Source organism: Elephas maximus, chromosome 19 (genome assembly GCF_024166365.1).
Source record: "Elephas maximus indicus isolate mEleMax1 chromosome 19, mEleMax1 primary haplotype, whole genome shotgun sequence".
In the NCBI taxonomy this organism is placed as follows: Eukaryota; Metazoa; Chordata; class Mammalia; order Proboscidea; family Elephantidae; genus Elephas; species Elephas maximus.
The window spans coordinates 6,950,190-6,969,767 of NC_064837.1; the positions used below are offsets into that span (position 1 = coordinate 6,950,190).

The following is a 19,578-nucleotide window of genomic DNA, read 5'->3' on the forward strand; positions in this document are numbered from 1 at the left end:
CGTGGGTCAGGTTGTGATCCGTGTGTTCAGAACAGAGCCCTCTGCACAGGCTGACGTTTCTTCCCAGCCAAGGGCTCCTTTGCTGTCCGCATGCCTCATTCTGTTCTCCTCTCCCAGCCAATACTTAGTTAGACTCGCTGAGTTTTTATCTGTCCTTTCAGACTAGTTCTTTACATCTTGAAGCCAGTGGAGGGGGCTACTATGTGAAAAGCAAGCTTCCAGCAGAGGGGCCATTTTGTTGAGGGAGCATTGGATTAAATGCCAGGCACCTACCTGCCCGTCTGAAAGCCTGGCTTATGTTTTCCTGGGCTGCACGTTTCTCAGGGGACTGTGTGCTGAGCTGGAAGACCAGAGCTGCAGCGTGGGTTGAACTACCGAATCTGTTGGGTAGCCTTGGGCAAACTCCTTAATGGCTGCGAACCTCAGTCTCCTCATCTCTACTACCAGATTGCAGAGTTGGTATGAAAATAAAACCATCCTAACTGATGCAATTATTTTTGTGGGGGAGGAGTTTACTGCCTCATAGAATTATAAGGTGTTAGGATTTGGCGGACGGCCCTGCTAGCTTTCTGTTCCCAAAACTTTGTTCTCTCCAGAGAGAGCTCTTCTCTTTGACTTTATTTTTAGACAGAACAGTTATATTTTCAGTTACAAGAGTGTAGGATTTGGGCTTTCAGTTGTGCCTGAAAAACAGCCACGAGCCTTCGCTTATCCTTATAACTAGGAGCTTTCGCGCTGCGGCCCAGACAAGAACTGGGCTCACTTTGGAAGAGCTCATTTAGTATACTATAATAATAGAAATATCATAATTATATTAAGTATATATATGCAATGTAATATATATCTATATAATATACTTAATGTAAATTTATATAACAGCATTTAAATTATTTATAAAATCTTGTAAATTAACATATTATGGCATATTAATATAAACACTCTAAAGTGATTAATACAAACTAATATTAATATCACAGTAAGATAGCTACCATTTACTGAGCCTGTAAGCACACCCCTGCACTGAACCAAGCACTCGTATGTCTTTTCACTAAAGTCTCACAAAATTCCCCTGGGGAAGGCATTTTTGTTCCCTACATTTACAAACGGAGAAGCGGAGGTTCAGGAACTTAAAGGACTTTGTCAAGTTCACACAACAAGTAAGGGTGTGGTCAGGATAGGGCTTCTACGATAATACATAAATTCAAGTTTTCCAAAATAAAGGAATTTTAAGGATCCCAGATTCCCAAGTCTTGTAGCTGAGGAGTAAGTTTTCGTGGTTGTAGTTTGAGTTGAGCCCCCTCTAGGACTGATGGGAATTTAAGAACAACTTAAACCTCCCAGGTTCTTAGCTACCTGATTTCCTTGCTGCTCAGGTAAGGAATCTTTAACCCCTCCCTCTCCTGTTGCTCCCTGACTTAGAACTAAACAAACAAATAACTCATCCTGCTGATCGATTTACTGCCGTTTATTCACATTTGTTAAAGAACATACCAAAGCCAAATAAACCGAACCCAACCCATTGCCATTGAGTTGATTGCGACTCATAGCAACCCTATAGGACTGAGTAGAACTGCCCCATACAGTTTCCAAGGAGTGCCTGGTGCATTTGAACTGATGACCTTTTGGTTAGCGGCTGTAGCACTTAACCACTATGCCACCAGGGTTTCCAAAGAACATACAGGAGACAGCAAACAGACAAGCAAAAATAAAGAAAAATAATCTCACCAACCCGAAAAACCAAACCCACTGCCTTGGAGTTGATTCCAACTCATAGCAACCCCATAGGGCTTCCGAGGCTGTAAATCTTTACGGAAGCAGACTGACAAATCTTTCTCCCTTGGAGCAAGCGGCTGGTGGTTTGGAACCATTGACCTTTATATTAGCAGTCAAGTGCGCTAACCACCTCACCACCAGGGCTGCTCTGACTATGTAAAGATAATCAGTTTGGGAACAGGTCCTTCTAGGTGGTTTTCTATGCACAGGCTTTAACACCTTTTGATAGGTTTACGGTGTGTGTTGATTCCCAAGTTGTTGGCTTTAAAAAATTTCAACCTTTAAATGTATTTTCTATTTTTTCTCCCGCATGATCAAGAAATGAGCCTGAATTTTAGAATTTATTGAGATTTCTGTGTGTGTGTGTGTTGCGTGCATGTTGTGGGGGGGTGGCGGTGGGGTGCTGAATTTAAAACTGTCATCTAATAGTCTATATCAGGTAAGAAACTCACAATCTGTACTATCAAGTTAACTTCATGTACTATAGTATTCATGCCCTCTACATCCTCTTTGAATGTCTGTCTACTCCACTAATGGCTTACAGAAATGGGTTGTTTTCTGCTACTTTCAGGACGTCCATTTTTCCTTCTAGTTTAAACATTTTTTTTTAATTACATAGATGAGAGGAGTTCTTGGGTAATGCAAAGGGTTAACACTTGTCTGCTAACCAAAAGGTTGGAGGTTTGAGTCCACCCAGAGGAGCCTCAGAGGAAAGGGTTGGCAATTTACCTCCGAAAATCAGCCCCTGAAGACTCTGTGGAGCATCGTTTTCCTCTGACACCTGTGCAGTCAGCCTGAGTTGGAGTCCACGTGACAGCAAGCGAGTTACTGGTTTTACGTAGATAAGATACCAATGCATTCTTCTTTTAAAAGATTCAGACGACGGAGAAGAGACAAGATCTTCCCCTGCCCCACTCTTGGAGGATCACTGTGAACAGTTATTTTTTCCTTCGAACTTATAATTAATTTTTTTTTTACATAAATGAAATTACATTGTCTGAGTGTTTCATAATTTGCTTTTAAAAAATTAATTGTATATCTTGGAGATCTTTCTGTGTACGTTCATACAGAGTTTTATCATTTCTGTTCTGCATTGTATTGTATTTTATTTATACATTTTAAAATTTAATTATACTTCAGTTTAATTGAACATGCCTCTCTTGGGGTCACCATGAGTTGGACCTGACTCAACTACAACTGGTACTGATAGATGTTTATGGTGTTTCAAGGAGCCCTGGTGGCTCAGTGGTTAAGCACTGGGCTGCTGATGGAAACGTCAGCAGTTCGAACCCACCAGCCGCTCTGCGGGAGAAAGATGTGGCAGCCTGCTTCCATAAAGATTTATCGCCTTAGAAACTCTATGGCGAAGGTCTAACTTGTCCTATAGGGTCGACAGGAGTCGGAATCAACTCAACGGCAACGGGTTAGGTTCTTTTTTGGTTTTCTGTTGTTTCATTTTCTTTTTACCATTATACACTATGATGCAGTGAAAATCCAGGTATATACAAGTACTTCTTTAAATTAGATACCTGAAAACACCTGGGTAGATGGTGAGACTCATTTAAGAGTTCAGTAGAGACTGTCAAGTTGTATCCTTTAAGACTTTAGATATGTATCCTTGTTCACCAACAGGACACAGGCACCCGTTTCCCCACACTTGTTCTCATACTGGATGCTGTCAATATTCAAAATTTCTGTGAATCTGGTGCTTGAAAAGATGCCATCTCTTTTTTTCAATTTGCATTTTCTTTAATGCTCATGAGTTGGATATATTTCATGTGTTTATTGCGTTGCCTGACTTTATCTTTGCCATCTTTCTCTCGGGTTGTTTCCCTTTTTTCTCTTCTTGTTTATAGAAGTCTTTAATAATTTTGCCTAGCATACATATTTCAAGTGTTTCCTTTTAACCGATTGTTTGCCTTTTAGATTTGTTCTGGTGATTTTTAAAAAATGTAGCATAATAAACTTTTTAAGTGGTTAAATATGTCAATTTTTACTTGTACCCTGACTTACATGTCATTCTTGGCAAGGCTTGTCCCACTCCAAGATTATAAAATCATTCTCCTCTATTGTTTTCTAATATTTTATAGATTTCCTTAGCTCTTTATTCCACGTGGAATTTGTTTTTATGTATAAACATACAGCCAAATTCATTTATTTCCAAATGGATAATAAATTTTCCCAACATTTTATTGCTGATTTAAAAAGTCACCATTACCAGAGATTAAATTTACCTATATTAGGGTGTGTGTCTGTGTGTGTGTGTGTGTGTGTGTGTAGTATATATGTATATGCATATACACACACTCATACACAATTCTGGCCCACTGATAATATTTGTCTCTTTTACTCCCCATCTAATTACTAGATATTTCTTATATAGCTATCTTTCGTGTCTTAGGGCAAGTGTCTTCTCATTGTTGCTGTTGGTTTTAAAAGTTTTTGAACTTGTTTTTCCTCAAATAGACAGATTTAAATAGTCAAATTTCATTAAAAATCCTAGGATTTGGGGGAAGATGACATATATAATTTATAGATTAATTAGACTAGCATTAAGTACTAAATAAATGACTAGGAAATCAAGCACAATAATGGCAGTTGGGTATATGCCTAGAGTTGTAGTCCTGAAAGAAGTATCCTAACTCCACCAGGATAGAGGGGAACGGAGCTTTAGGTTGTAATAGAGACAGCGTGGTCAGTGGATCATAAGAGCTTGGGTTCACATCATGTATTGGCCTCCACCATTTATTAGTTGTTACTCTAACCAAGTCACTTAAAACCTATGAGCCTCAGCCTCTTCACCTATGAAATGGGATAACCATACCTATCTGATAGCATTTTTTATAAGAATTAAATGAGATAATGAAAGTGAAGAGCTCACAGACAAGGGGTCTTCAATAACTCTTAGTTATCTTTCCTTTGATGAGACAATAGTCATGCTTGGTAACAGGTGGTTGCCAAATAGCAGACCAAATGGGAGTTTCCAAAAGTATTCGGTCATTGTTGCTCACTAAACACCAGTCACCACTGGGTAAGTACTCAAGGTGACTCTGAGTTAGTTCTACTACAGGGACATGTTTGAAAGTCAGGGAACAGATGTGGAAACAGGCCCAGGGCTATGCTTGGTATGTTGCAAGTGCTCCTGAAATACTACTAGCTACCATAGTGGATCATAAAAATATCCATTATTCCCACACTTGGTATTTACTCTAAACGAGTATCCTATAAAACAAGACAAAGGAAGAAAAAGGCTGTATGCACAGAGATTTTCAAAGCCCTGCTATTTATAGTACTAAAAATTATAATTGGCTTTATTTTTCAATACAAGTGGAACCAAAACAAACAAAAAAACCCCTTGCTGTCGAGTAGATTCCAACTCATAGCGACACTATAGGACAGGGTAGAACTATCGCATATGGTTTCCAAGGATTTGAACTGCCGACCTCCTGGTTAGCAGCTGTTGTAGCTCTTAACCACTGCGCTACAGGCTTAGTAAATTAGTATACACACACTTGGTGGAATATGATACAGTCATTAACTCCTTTCATGATCATTGAGATATATGGCTGCCCATCCACTTTTTCTACCTCTCAGGTTCATTGGAAAGCTGCCTTCCCACTGATGGTGCCTGCTGTCTGAAACCAAAAAAGCAGGCATGTGCCACAAATTACTGTTTCTACAAGGTGTTGTATGATGTGTGTGGATTTTTGGTAGGAAACATGGAAATTTGAAAGTTTTTTTTGGGGGATACCATATGTCCCTTTGGGCTCTAGGGGGTGTCCAGGGTAGAATTAGTGGGACAAAGTATGTTCCTCAGGACTTGGAGGGTAGGATTGTTGGAGGGGCAAAATAAAAAATAAAAAAAAATCCACACTACCTACCAATAATTCAGCCACACTCAATGATTCATCATGCTTCCATTAATGAAAACACATGGTACCAACAAAAAATTCAAAGCACAAAATAATTGAGTTTTGAAAGGGTTAAAACAAGAACTGGGTTGCTCTTTAGAAGCCTGGAAAAGTACTTATGACAGTATGCTGTCAGACAAAGAGGCTGAGTATAAGCTTCTGCACACACTCGGACTACAATCTTGCAAAAATCTTTGTGCAGCTGTACAAGAACAGGAAGGGGATACTAATACTAAAGAAATATAAAGTATTGGGGGGATTATTGTTGAATTAACGTCGGACAACATTTTCTGGATTTCACCTGTTTTGGAGTCTCGTTGCCTGTCTGGAACCTGGTTATCAAAGAGTCCCACATAGAACTTCACCTCAGACTGAGAAACCAGCCTACGCAGTAAGGGGAGCACAGGCTGAGAGGTGGCTGTGCATGAAGTGCCTTGGCTGTGAATTCACCTGAGTCTCCTGCAAGGAAGGCTAGAATTCCACCACCAAATCACTGCTGCCCCCATGAATATAAGTATCATCACTGGCCCACAAGTGACTCTCATTTAATTAATTAGCTTAATGATAAACCCTCGTGAAACTACCACCCAACCTAGAAGGAGCACCAGTAATCTGTTTCTACCTTGGGGCTACACCTCATCCCACCTCTTGCCTCTCCCACTTCAGAGATAGCCGCTTGTTATGGATCGAATCGTGTGCCCCCAAAATAATGTGTTGGAATCCTAACCCCTATAACTGTGGACGTAATCTAATTTAATGTGATAGAATCACTTTCCACAATGCAATCTAATGTGATGTAACCCATCAACCATTTGAGGTCAGACCAGTGTAGGGTGGATCCTAACCCTATCCACTTCTCACTCACAAAAAAGCAGATTGGACCCAGGTGGGAGACAGATGTTCTCTGATGACTGAGGCAGGAGGATCTGCGAGCCCAGGAATCCACTGATGGCGACTCCTAGAGGCTGAAATAAACAAAGAAGGAACCGCCTAAAGCCACACCTTGAATTTGAACTTCGAGCCTTTTGAACTGTGAGAAAATACATTTCTGACCTTTAAAGCCATCCCCTTGTGCTATTTCTGTTACGGCAACACTAGTTAACAAACACAGCATGGTTCTAAAGTTTGTATTTATATTCACTCATCCCTTTTGTTCCTAGTCTTCACATGCACACACACACACGCACGTCTAAAATATATATAAAAACATATATGTTGTTTCCTTTTATTGTTTTTGAATAGCCTTTGGGGGAATAAAAAACCACTACCATTGAGTCGACTCCAACTCATAGCGACCCTATAGGACAGAGTAGAGCTGCCCCATAGAGTTTCCAAGGAGCACCTGGTAGATTTGAACTGCCGACCTTTTGGTTAGCAGCTGTAGCTCTTAACCACTACGCCACCTGGGTCCTTTGGGGGAATAATGAAATTTTTTATTCAACACGTATTTAATGGGTTCCTTCTTTATGCCAAGGAGCCCTAGTGGTGCAGTGGTTCAGACCTTGGCTGCTAACCAAAGGGTCGGCAATTCCAATCCACCAGCCGCTCCTTGGAAACCCCATGGGGCAGTTCTACTCTGTCCTATAGGGTCTCTCTGAGTCGGAGTTGACTCGATGGCATTGGGTTTAGCACTCTCTGGTTTCTCTATGCCAACCGCTGTTCTAGGTGCTGGGGAATAAAGCAATAAAACAAACAAAAATTCTTGCCCTCTTGGAGCTTACATTCTAGTGTGGCAAGACAAGTAATAAACAAATAAAATGTATAGTGTGCAGGATAGTAGTAGGAATTATGGTTAACGACAGGGCCGGGAGGAGGGGTGGGGCCGTTGCAGTAGTAAGTGAGATGGTGAGGGAAGGCCACACCACATATGACCAACCAATAGTCAGGAGAGAGCAATATAATAAATCAATACAGTGAGGAGACCAATGACCCTGGCAGGTGATATAAGACAGGCCCTCAATGTTGCTTTGCCTTAAAAGAAAAAAAGAGGTAATTGCACGTAGGAATTGGAGCATGCTCCTGTTTTAAGGTCTAAAGCAGCTAATTGTGTTTTCTGTGGGATACTTGCCCACCCTTCGGGAGGTGCAGCTCTCTATAAGCTCCCAGCACCCACTATACAGGGCACGCTCTGTGAGGACAAGGTGGTATTGTTCTGCTCCCCAGCTGTAACCTCAGCTCCCAGCGCAGCGTTCAGTGCAAGAAACACTGAAGAAAGATTTGTTGAATGAAGGAATTACTAAATACAGAGCTCTCTTGCAGCGTATTTTGGGGTTGCATGGCGTTTATTTACCAATCCATATGCTTCTTAAAGACAGGGATTACGTCCTATTGTGTATGTCCCTCACGTGGGGCATCAGTGCCTGGTCTGAGGAAAAAAAGGGTGATCCAGCATGCAAGTAAGCAGCCAGGAAGGAAACCATCGGAGCTCTAACAGGGGTGAGTGCAGCGGGCTTGGCAGCAGTTTCAATGTAAAGATTAACCCCATTAAATAAATCGCTGCCAGAAGCTGTGAGCAGCTCTGTTCAGGGCATAATTTCCCACAGTGTGTTTGTTCAGCTGAGCCTGCCCTAGGAGATGCTCTGTGAATAAAGGCGAAACACGTTTGGAAATCATTGCCCCTTTCAGATGTTCATAATGTATGTTAGCCATTGTCCGTCCGTCCGTTTGCTGTCCTGTGGTGGCTTGCATGTTGCTGTGACGCTGGAAGCCGTGCCACAGGTATTTTAAATGCCAGCAGGGTCATCCATGGTGGACAGGTTTCAGTGGAGCTTCCAGACTAAGAAGAAGTACCCGGCAATCTACTTCCAAAAATTAACCAATGAAAACCCTGTGGAGCACGACAGAATCTGTGCGATGCAGTGCCGGGAGACGAGCCCTGGAAGTTGGAAGGAACCAAACAATAGCCGCAACAACGAACTCAAGCACGTCAATGATCACGAAGACGGCACAGGACTGGGCAATGTTTCGTTCTGTTGGACATGAGGTCACTCGCTGTGAGTTGGCACTGACTCAACAGCAACTAACAACAATAACAACGTACACTGGAAATATTAAAGTCTTGGAGAAATTCAGCAACAAAAATATCCAATTTACTTTTCCAGTATCTAACTTTTTATTTCTTGCTTAACAACTGTTACTATCTTGTGGAACTAGCTCTCTGGGGAACACCCTAGGGAACACACTGGGACTGTGCTTAGATAAGCCACTTTATGGGAAAACTTCTGCAGAACAAAGTCTGTAGGACAAGGGCATTGCAGGGGTGTGACAGTTGGGATGCAACCCTGCAGACTGCAGAATAATGGCTCCCCAAAGATATCTGCATCCCAGTCCCCAGAACCTGTGAATATGTTAGCTTACAGATAGAATTAATAATGTTGCTAATCAGCTGGCTTTAAAATACAGAGATTATCCTGGATTAATTGGGTGGCCCCAATGTAATCAGAAAAAAACCAAAAAACCGAACCTGTTGCCATCGAGTCAATTCCAAATCATGGTGATCGGTGGATTACAGAGTAGAACGGCTCCATAGGGTTATTTGGCTGTAATCTTTATGGAAGCAATCCCCAGACCTTTCTTCCATGGTGCCACTGGGTGGATTTGAACCTCTAACCTTTCAGTTAGCAGCTGAGTGCAAACTGTTCGCATCACCCAGAAACCTTAATGTAATCAAAGGGCCCTTACGTGCTGAAAGTGGAGCCAGAAGATTCAGAGCCAGAGAAACTTCAAGATGCTATGCTGCTGGTTTTGAAGACAGGGAAGAGGTCCACCAGCCGAGGAATGTGGGTGGCCTCTAGAAGCTGGGGAAGTCAGGGACATGGATTCTCCCCTGGAGCCTCCAGAAAGAACACAGCCCTGCCAACACCTTGCTGAGAAAGGAATTAGTGGCTGTCAGCGAAGGAAGAAGAATGACTTCAGCGAAGAACAGCTTGTTCAGACGCCCAGAGTGAGAACTAGCAAAATCTGGGAGGATGACAAGAGACTGAGACCCATGATCTTCTTTGTAAGGCTAAGGCTTAGACAACCCTGACCATAAACATGCCACTTGAATGAAGGTGAAACTGGTAATAGTAATGTTTATTGAGAACTTACTTTGTTCTAGTTGCCATTTTTATGTATTTTACCTCTTTTATTGCATACAGCAGCCCTATGCCACAGGTATTATCTCCATTTTGCAAATGAGGAAACTAAGGCACAGAAAGAGTAAGCTCTGTGTAAATTCACGCAGCTAGTGAAGAGTGGAACTGTGATTCTAACCCGAGTATCATAACTCTGGCACCCACACTTGTAACCACCATGATCTACGAGAGATTTATCTTGGCATTTTTTTCCTACGTATAAAGGGCTCGCCCATGGAGACTGGGCTTGAAGGTTTTTTGGCAGCTACCTTTTTAAACATATGTATTAGCTTCCTAGAGCTGTTGTAACAAAATACCACAAACAAGGTGACTCATGAGAACAGACATTCAGAGTCTCTCAGTTCTGGAGGCTAGAAGTCTAAATTAACATGTTGGCAGTGCCATGCTTCTTCTGAAGTCTCTGGGGAAAGACCCTTTCTTCTCTCTCCAGTTTCTGATTGCGCCAGGTGTGCCATGGCTCGTAGACGCAGCCTCACATGGTCATCCTCCCACAGTCTGTCTCTCTGTGTCTCTTCTCCTCTTCCATAAGGACACCACTCAGATTGGATTAGGACACACCCTACTCCAGTATGACCTCATGTTAACCTAACTAATACCATCTTCAAAGACTATTTCCAAACAAGGTCATGTTCACAGATACCAGGGGTTAGAACATCAACATATCTTTTTGGGGGATGCAATTCAATCCTTTTGTGTCTTTGATGATTGTTTCTGTTTAATTGTGTGCGTGTGTGTGTGTGTGTGTGTGTGTGTGTGGTGTCTTTATCAGTAATGCCAATTCTCTGGATGTGGGATTGCTAGTTTTAGTCTCCTGTATCTATTATCTTCTTTTTCATCATTTTGATCTTTGTCTTTTTCCACTGTTTTAATTTTCTACTGGCTGTGGCCACGGCATTTATTTAAATAATGTTCTTCTTGACTTGTCCCACGTCCAGCTGTAACCATTCTAAAAGAAGACACGTTAATCGATTCTTCTAAAATCTCCATTTAATTCCCTGTATTTTTGCAGGAGGAGAATTATGAGTTAGTCCTCAGTTCCCTCCTTCAATTTAGCCCTATTCTCATTACATCTAGTAGAATTCCTGAAAGGTTTTGAAGGAACATGTTTTCCCCACTTTCTTTTCTTTTTTTTTTTTTGATTGTGCTTTAAGTGAAAGTTTACAGCTCAATTTAGTTTCTCATACAAAAATTTATACACGCATTGTTATGTGACCCCAGTTGCTGTCTCTAATGAGACAGCACAATCCTCCTCTGTACCTCGGATTTCCTGTGTTCATTCAACCAGCTCCTGCCCCTTTCTGCCTTCTCATTCCACCTCTGGATGGGAGCTGCTCATTTAGTCTCACTTAACTACTTGAACTAAGAAGCACATGCTTCACGAGTATTATTTTATGTTTTACAACCCAGTCTAATCTTTGTCTGAAGAGTTGGCTTTGGGAATGCCTTTAGTTCTGGGTTAACAGAGAATCCGGGGGTGTTTACCCCACTTTTAAAGTATTCTTCTGGTCATTTCAATAGCAAGTTGAAAGCGGGGAAGAGTTAAGATATTTGTGCTCAAGTAGGCTTCTCATGCAAAACTCATCAGTGAAACTTCAAAAGGCCAGCTAAGCCCAGGAAGCAACTGAAATGCTTATCTTAGAATTCTGTGTCAATGATGAAGATATCAAAAAGTATCTTAGCTGTTTGTGCCACCCAGGGACTCAGTGATGATGATAGCAGGCACGAATTATTCATTCATCCATTCAAGAAATATTTATGGCGCATCTACTCCATGGCGAGATCCCCTGCGAATACTGCAGTTCACAAAAGACATGGTCAATTCTTTTATGAAGCTTATCATTTTTAAAACTTTACAAAAACACTAAGGACCATTCACTTGGAAAAATATCAGCTCTTAGGGCTGAAAGCAACATCAGAGATGAACCAGTCAAAATCTTTTATAGATGATGAAAACGAGATTTAAAGAAGTCAATTAAATTAGATGAATATACGTATATCTTACATATCATGGGAAAGGCACTCTGCTAGTTAAATTATTTGTCCTAGATTACAAAAAAAAAAGGAAGTCCCTGGGTGTTGCAAACAGTTAAGTGCCCAACTACTAACCAAAAGTTTGGAGCTTCATGTCTACCCAGAGGTGCCTCATGCGATCTACTTAAAAAAAATCAACCAATGAAAACCCTATGGAGCACTGACAACTCTCATGGGGTCTGACACACGTGAATCCATTTGATGGCAACTGTTTTTTGTTTGTTTTTCATAAAACAAATTAATGGTGAAGGTAGGACTAGGGCTGAGCTTCTCTTGTTCTTCTGGTAGAAATGTCTTCAAAAGTGTTCATAATCATAAAAACCTTGGGGACCAATGCCATAGTCTCCTCAATTTTTGGGAAAGAAAATTCAAGTCTAGAGATGTAAAGGATCTAGCTTAAAGTAGGAAATAGTAGTCTGTTTGGGTTAGTCTGAAGTACAGAGAAAAGAGGACAGAGGGAGTGGTCTGCAGTATTCCCGCTGACATGCCCCTTGGCTTCTCTGGAAGGACAAGCAGCCAACTGCAGACGCTGGAGCCCTGTAGCTAAACACTGTGGGGGGACCAGGGGGTTAGAATATGACAGTGCTGTTGTGTTCTATTGGAGTCCTTGGGTGGTGCAAAAGATTAATGAGATCAGCTGCTATCAAGAGATTGTAGTTTTGAGTCCACCCGGAAGTACCTCAGGAAAAAAATCCTATGATCTTCTTCTGAAAAATCAGCCATTAAAAACTCTGTGGGGCACAGTTCTACTCTGACACACATGGGGCCACCGTGAGTCAGAACTGACTCCAAGGCAACTGGCTGGGCGTGTTCCCCTACCCCACATTTCGCTCAGTTCAGCCACTGCTTCCCAAGGGTCTGCTTTGCATGTCCCTTGGCTTCTTCATCTATAGCCCCAAGTTCAGAGGCCCATGCTGCTGCCCGAGCACCAGCAGCCTGCCGAGCCCCTGGCTTCTTCCTCACCAGAAAGCTAGAAGTTAATGCTCTCATGTTCCTCCTCAACCCATATCTTGGCTCTACTTCAGGGGATCCAGAGTTCCTACTCAGAGTAACCTCTCCCCATCTTGCATCTCTTGTTTTCATGCCTAAAATGCTAGTTGTGTGCATTTTGGAACCTTTGGGCCCCGGGAATTCTAATAGCTTGATGGGATAATTGGGCAGGGTTGTCTTAGAGTATTGATCAAACACGTTTCAGGTAACAGGTGGAATTTCCAGAAAAAATACAGGACACAAAATTAAATTTAAAATTCAGATAACAAACACTATTTTGGTATGAGTATGTCCCAAATACTGCATGCTTTTTTATTTGCTAAATCTGGCAACTTTGAATTTGTAGGGAATGGGGCCAGGTCATGATGGGTGCCAGACACTGCCATTGTTTGGACTGTTTGGGACTGGAAAGAGAGGAAGAAGAGAGGAGGCAAAAGAAACACAACGATTGTTTAGACATAAAATCCACTAATAGACCCTCTCTCTGTCTACTTTGGTCCTTTGTGTAAAGCGTGTGGGCGTATGCTCACACACACACATGTGCCCTGGTGTTTTGTATGACAGAAGGATTAGGATATTGAGGAAAACAGTTGGCAGTGACACTGATTACAGATACTGTAAAAACTACAGTGAGAAGGTAAAAACTATAAAAATGTGGTCATTAATTACCGCTTTTATGTAAACGGCCTACCATTTATGCTCAGCTGTCACACAGCCCAATCACAATTTTGCTTGTTTCTAGTCCATCTGTATGTGTTTTCAGAGAACCATAAAATGTTAGCAAAGGGATTCGGCTTCCATATTTACAGATGAAGCAACCAAGGCCTAGAGAAAGGAAGCGACCAACCACCCCAAGATCACACACCCGTTAATATTGACCGTAGGACAACTTTTCTTGACAGACAGCTTACTAAGTGCTGGGCATTGATCTAAGAGCTGTACTTACGTTGTCACGCTAAATTCCCACAATGACCCCGTGACCATCCTCACTATCCATATGAGGCAAACTGAGGTACAGAGAAGTTATGTAGTTGATCCAAAGTCCAAGGTCGTACAGCTAGTAAGTGGAGGAGCCTGCTAAAAACACAGCTAGTCTGGCTCTCAACCCACCCACTCAGCCATGACACTCTGGGCTTCTCAAATAAGATGACTGCATATCACTGAACATGTTCATACATGTAAAGTTCCACGGTTTGTCACTCCTGTCACACGGTTTTGTACTTAATAACAAGGCCATGTGAATACAACTTGTAGGAAGTTGGCGGAACACCATTGCCAGCCATGACAATTTCAGAGTTCAAGCAGCCATCTGCTCACATATGAACAAGCCCTGTCACAGGGAATCTATTGTTCCGATCAGAGAACCATTTAGTTTCATTTATTTTATGAAATATCTTTAATGTAATAAGTAACACTAGATCCACTATGCGAGCAAACATGAGCAACGAGATAGAAACAGTTTTATGAGTTTACATTTTGAGTCGAGGATGAAGGAAAAAAAAAAAAGAAAACCGAGAAAAATAAAACCAAGAAGAGGGCCCTCCTTCTCTATTGTTAGTCACCGAAGTCCTACTAGGACGAGACCTGCCTTTAGCTGTCAGCCAGACTTCTGTGCTGGTTTAAGGAGAGCAGTAATTATACCCAAGAAGACTAGTGACCTTGCCACACACAGAAGCCACACTCAACATCCCAAAACATTGACAATGGAAGACATTAACACCCTCCCCAAGTCAAGTAAAATTCCTCACCGTTACATTTTTTAGTTTTACATTCTACTTGATTTTTCTTTTCTTCTGTCTTTTAGGAGACTATCAACCCCTTGAATCTCAGATGACCGAACTAGTCTATCAAATTCCAGACTCCAGTTTCCCTGTTTATCAAAGCTGGAGGATTAAGCATGCCTGCTTTGGCTTTGATGTTATGTTTTCCTCAAGTTACCCTTCTTTGTGACACAAAAGCCTGTCCAAGATTTAAAAGAATAAAATGATTCTGTAATCATAAGAAACTCCAACGTCAGGGCCTGCAGGTCTACCTAGAAGACACTGAACCAAAAAAACCCAAACCTGTTCCAGTTGAGTCGATTCTGACTCGTAGCGACCCGACAGGACAGAGTAGAACTGCGCCGTAGGGTTTCCAAGGAGCGGCTAGTGGAATCGAAAGGCCGACCTCTTGGTTAGCAGCCTAACTCTTGACTACTACGCCACCAGGCACTAAGACAGGCATTGGGAACAGGGCAAACGTTGTGTGTCTTTCCTTCCACTGTACTTTACTTGAAGGAAAGATTCGTCTGATAAGTCTTTTTGCAAGTCTGTTATCAAGTGCATCACAAAATCCTCTGGGAGACAGACCAACTCTCTTTGTCCCCAAATTACCAAATTGGCAAGGGCACATTCTAAATGAACGTAGCTGCACGCAAAACAAATCTACATCCTCCCTTCTCAGAAAGGTGGCAGTATTGCCCTGCAGTTTTGACCAAATTACAAAGCAGTGAAGATGTCTCTAGCTGACAAACCGACCATCTACCTCACCTTACCAAGGAAAGGAATAGCTTAAGGAACCCAGTATTAGCTTCAGGGCCCCAGTGCCCACATAGGATCACAGCTGTCTAAGATCTTTTCAAGTTTTCACCTTGTTTCTACAGGCAGATCCTAAACCTCCAGTCTACCCCCAGGACATCCGTAACCAAAGCATCTGAGGGTGTCACAGATGACCTGTACTTCCCAGCATCCCCTCATTGCGTTTCTTGAAGCATCCCAAGTGAAATGCTGAGTGGTACCATTTAGAGGGGCTAAGGATTAGAGCAAGATTCTGTTGTTATACATAGGGTTTTCAGTGAATATGAGGGAAACCCTCAATGAGATGGACTGACACCATAGCCACAGCAATGGACTCAAACATACCAACAATTATAAACAGAGCACAGGACCAGGCAAGTTTTGTTCTGTTGTAGACAAGGTAACCACGAGGCAGAGTCAACTCAACAGCAGCTAACAACCACAAAAAAGGATCGGAGCTTAGAAACCGCTGCCAGCATACTTCCACACCTGTTATGCTGAATGCTCACATCTGGGTCCTCATAAAAGTACCCATTTTCTACGTAGTTTTATCATTATTGAGAGGTTTGTTGCTACTTTTATAAAACCAGCATTATACACAGAGAAAGAACGTCAAAAGACCGCTGGCTCCCTGTCTCCGTGTGGAGACCCGCACTCCTACACCTTAGAAGTACGGGAACACACACTCCCCGTGAAGAGCGGCTAGAGTTCCCATCTCTTCGTTCCACTCACCTTCGCTTAGGGTCCTTGGGGAAGTTTCTCTATGCACCACTAACACAGAAATTGGGGTGAAATTCTCCATTTATAAATATCGGATGGTTTGGGAAAAAATATTTGTGGCACTGGACTTTTTTTTTTTTTTTCCTACAGTGATGTCATTTTAAATACTTGGTGTGCTCCAAATTTGCTATTTTTACTTCCCCCAAGTGACTTTTTTTGGGAAATACATTTGTTTGGATTAGCTACATTTTAAATGACCTCTGTACCTAATACACAGCATCAGGTTCATCTTCTCAGCAATTATCACTGATATTACGCCGGAAATGCCTTGTTTGTTCATAATCAAAGTAGCTCCTTTTAAATGTACCCATCCGAAACGTCCATTCCCAGATACAGTGGGGGAAAAAAACAGGTTTGGCTTTCTCATACCCCAAAATCACACTCAACAACTCAAAGCATTGCAAACGGAAGGCATGAACGCCCCCCACCAAAGTCAAATACAATTCTTCGCTTCCAAAATGTGCTTTTGGGGAACAAGGTTAGGCAGCCGCCGCAGACTTCGCAACGTGTATTGGAAAGCAGTCTGGAGTTGAGAATTGCAGAAGAGGAAAGTTTAGGAAGGAATGCTAAGTGCCTTAGCCCTACCTGATCTGAACTTGCTCCTAATCAGCAAAGAATGCTCAGAACCCAGGAGCGTCATGTTGAGTCTCAGCAAGCCGCTGGTTCCCTTGCCAGACGCCCCCTGATTTCCACCAGGAAAAGGCTCCCGGGAGCCCAGCGGACCGCGGCTAACAACCCAGAATGCATCCAACTCTTGCTGAACTCCCCTGGGTAGGAGTACGGTAGCAGCCAGTGACTGAAGCCAGTGTCCCGGGAAAACTGGCGACTCCCCCCGCACTGTGCCGGGCTAATTAACTCCTAGCCAGCAGGACCCTCCTCCTGCGCTGAGGTCGCCCAGCAGCGGCATCCCGGGTGTTCTGGGCTGATGTCATCGGCTGCCAGCGACGGTGGAGTACCACCGCCACGCCTTTATGAAGGTCCCACGTTTGCTATCTGATCCTCTTTACTACTGACAGACGCTCGGCCAATCAGGCGCCGCGGGCCTGGACTCCAGGCTTGGAGCGGCGACAGCAGGCCTGGCACCGGGTGGTGACTGCAGCAGCGGGGCAGATGCGGGGGCGCACCGGGCGGGAGGCTAGGGAGGCCCGGCCAGCGGGCAGCCTTAATGAAGGAGCCGGGAGGCCGGGTGCAGCGAGCGCTCAAGGCAGCCAGGACTCCAGGTGGGGCGCGGGGCTGGGCCCTCGCTGGGACCCGGGATGTGTGTGAGCAGCGTGGCTTCCCCCTGGGGCCCTGCGGAGACGAGGGACGCGGCTGGAATCGCCCTCCAGGGGACAGAACTTGCGAGCCCGCGGGGCGCTGTATCCAGGACAGTTTGTAGATAAGCGGGTCCACTTGAAAATAAACAAAGTTCTCATGGGACCAGAATCCTCGCATTCTCTCTTCGTTTGAGGACTTCAGATCATTCGCAGAGCAGATTATACATCTAACAGCTCCAGTAACAAACTTGGACACGTTTCCAAAGAGAAAATAAAATGCCTCTCATTTTTCAGGGACACGCTTTTTTTTTTTCCCTTTGACAAACCTAAGTCAGCTTGTCTGGGGACCCAGCAGGACGCAGTACTGGCCCTGAGAGGAGATATGAGTTGAATGCCCCTTTGAGCTCTAAATGGGGTGAGGCTCCAGAAGAGAGGGTTCGGGAGTGGGGAAATGTCAAAGCAGGGGTTGAACTCAGCTTGGAAAGGCTCAGATCTTCTCCTGCGAATGAGTTCCTCACTAGACGGCATCTGACCCACATCCAACACAGTTATTGCATCTCTGGAAGGTGCCTCCACCACCGGTCTGTCAGTTTGTCATACTGTGGTAGCTTGCGTGTTGCTTTCATGCTGGAAGCTCTGGCACTGATATTTCCAATGTCAGAAGAGTCACTCATGTTGGATAGGTTTCAGCAGAGCTTCCAGACTAAGACAGACTAAGAATAAAGACCTGGCAACCTACTTCTGAAAACTAGCCAATGAAAACCCTATGGATCGCAGTTGAATATTGTCTGATATACTGGTGGGAGATGAGCCCCCAAGGTTGGAAGGCACTCAAAATACACAGCAGCCACAATAATGGACTTGGGCATATCAACAATTGCGAAGATGGCACAGGTCCAGGCAACATTCCATTCAGTGGTACATGGGGTCACCATGAGTTTGAGCCAACACAATGGCGACTAGCAACAACAACAGAAGGCGTCAGGAGTTGCAGCCTCAACAGTAAATAAAACAAAAAAACCTGCCCTTCAGAAGCTGGCTTAGTAGTGAGAGAACACAGAAAATAAGAGCGAAATCACATACATACACAACGTTAGGTTTAATTTATTTGCAACTTGATTGCAAATACGTGGGTACCCCCAGGTGTCATCTGTTACATACCTGCCTGCCTAGGTTTCAGGAGGTCTCCAAAGCCTGAAAGGACCAGTGGCTTCCAGACGGAGGCCTGATCTGCAGTAGCTCACGGGGACAGCCTCTGGTGCCCTGAGCCCTGGCCTCTGCCCTCATCTTTGCTGCTGAAGACACAGTCCGGCTGGTAGCCCAGGATTCACTCCTTGCATCTAACTGGGTAGCGTGTGACTGGGGTCTCCAGGTGGATGGGGTTTGGTGAGCAGACAATTTAATTCCTGGTGTGTCAGCGAGGAGGCAAAGGGGACCCTCATGGGACAGCAGCGCTGGGTGTGGAGGCCTGCTGACGGGCTTAGCGGTCAGGGATTACATAACAACGGCACCCCGAGGTGTGAGCTTCCTGTTCCTGCTGGAACAATCACTGCAAACTTAGGGGCTTCAAGCCACCACATTTATCACCTTACGTTTCTGGAGGTCAGAAGTCTGAGCCGGGTCTCAGTGGACTAAAATCAAGGTGTCGGCCGGGCTGCGTTCCTTCTGGAGGTTCTAGGGGAGAAACGGTTTCTCCCCCTTTCCAGCTTCTAAAAACTTGGCTGCTAACCAAAAAGGTCGGCGGTTCAAATCTACCAGCCACTCCTTGGAAACCCTATGGGACACTGTTCTACTCTGTCCTATAGGGTTGCTATGAGTCAGAATCAACTCGGCAGCAACAGGGTTTTTTTTTTTTTTTGTAGGCTCCCCACCTTCCTTGGCTCATGGTCTTCTCCCTCCCTCTTCCCAGCCAGCAACAGCAGGCAGAGTTCTCATCACATCACATCATCCTTACCTCCCCTTCTGCCTTCTCTTCCACATTTAGGGGCCCTTGTGGTTACGCTGGGCCCACCTGGAAAATCTAGGGTAACTCCCCATTTTATGTTCAGCTGATTAAACCAAAAACCAAACCTGTTAATTCCGCTTTGCCACAGGGTGTATCAGAGTCACTAATTCCTGGGATTTAAGTATGTGAATGGGAGTGGGG

General features: G+C 43.7%; 1 protein-coding gene across 4 annotated transcripts in view; it reads right to left on the reverse strand.

Moving 5' to 3' along the window:
* MYOCD (myocardin) overlaps positions 1–17,447 on the reverse strand; it is a 116,967-nt gene extending 99,520 nt beyond the window's left edge. Inside the window, exon 1 of one of the 4 annotated variants that reach the window (XM_049859576.1) lies at positions 16,762–17,447. In XM_049859576.1, the coding sequence (XP_049715533.1) occupies positions 16,762–16,816 (55 nt within the window). In that variant the 5' untranslated portion in view covers positions 16,817–17,447. Of the gene's footprint in view, positions 1–16,128 lie in introns of all 4 variants that reach the window. The other 3 variants (XM_049859575.1, XM_049859578.1, XM_049859579.1) reach the window with 3 other exon arrangements.
* Positions 17,448–19,578: the final 2,131 nt, after the last annotated feature.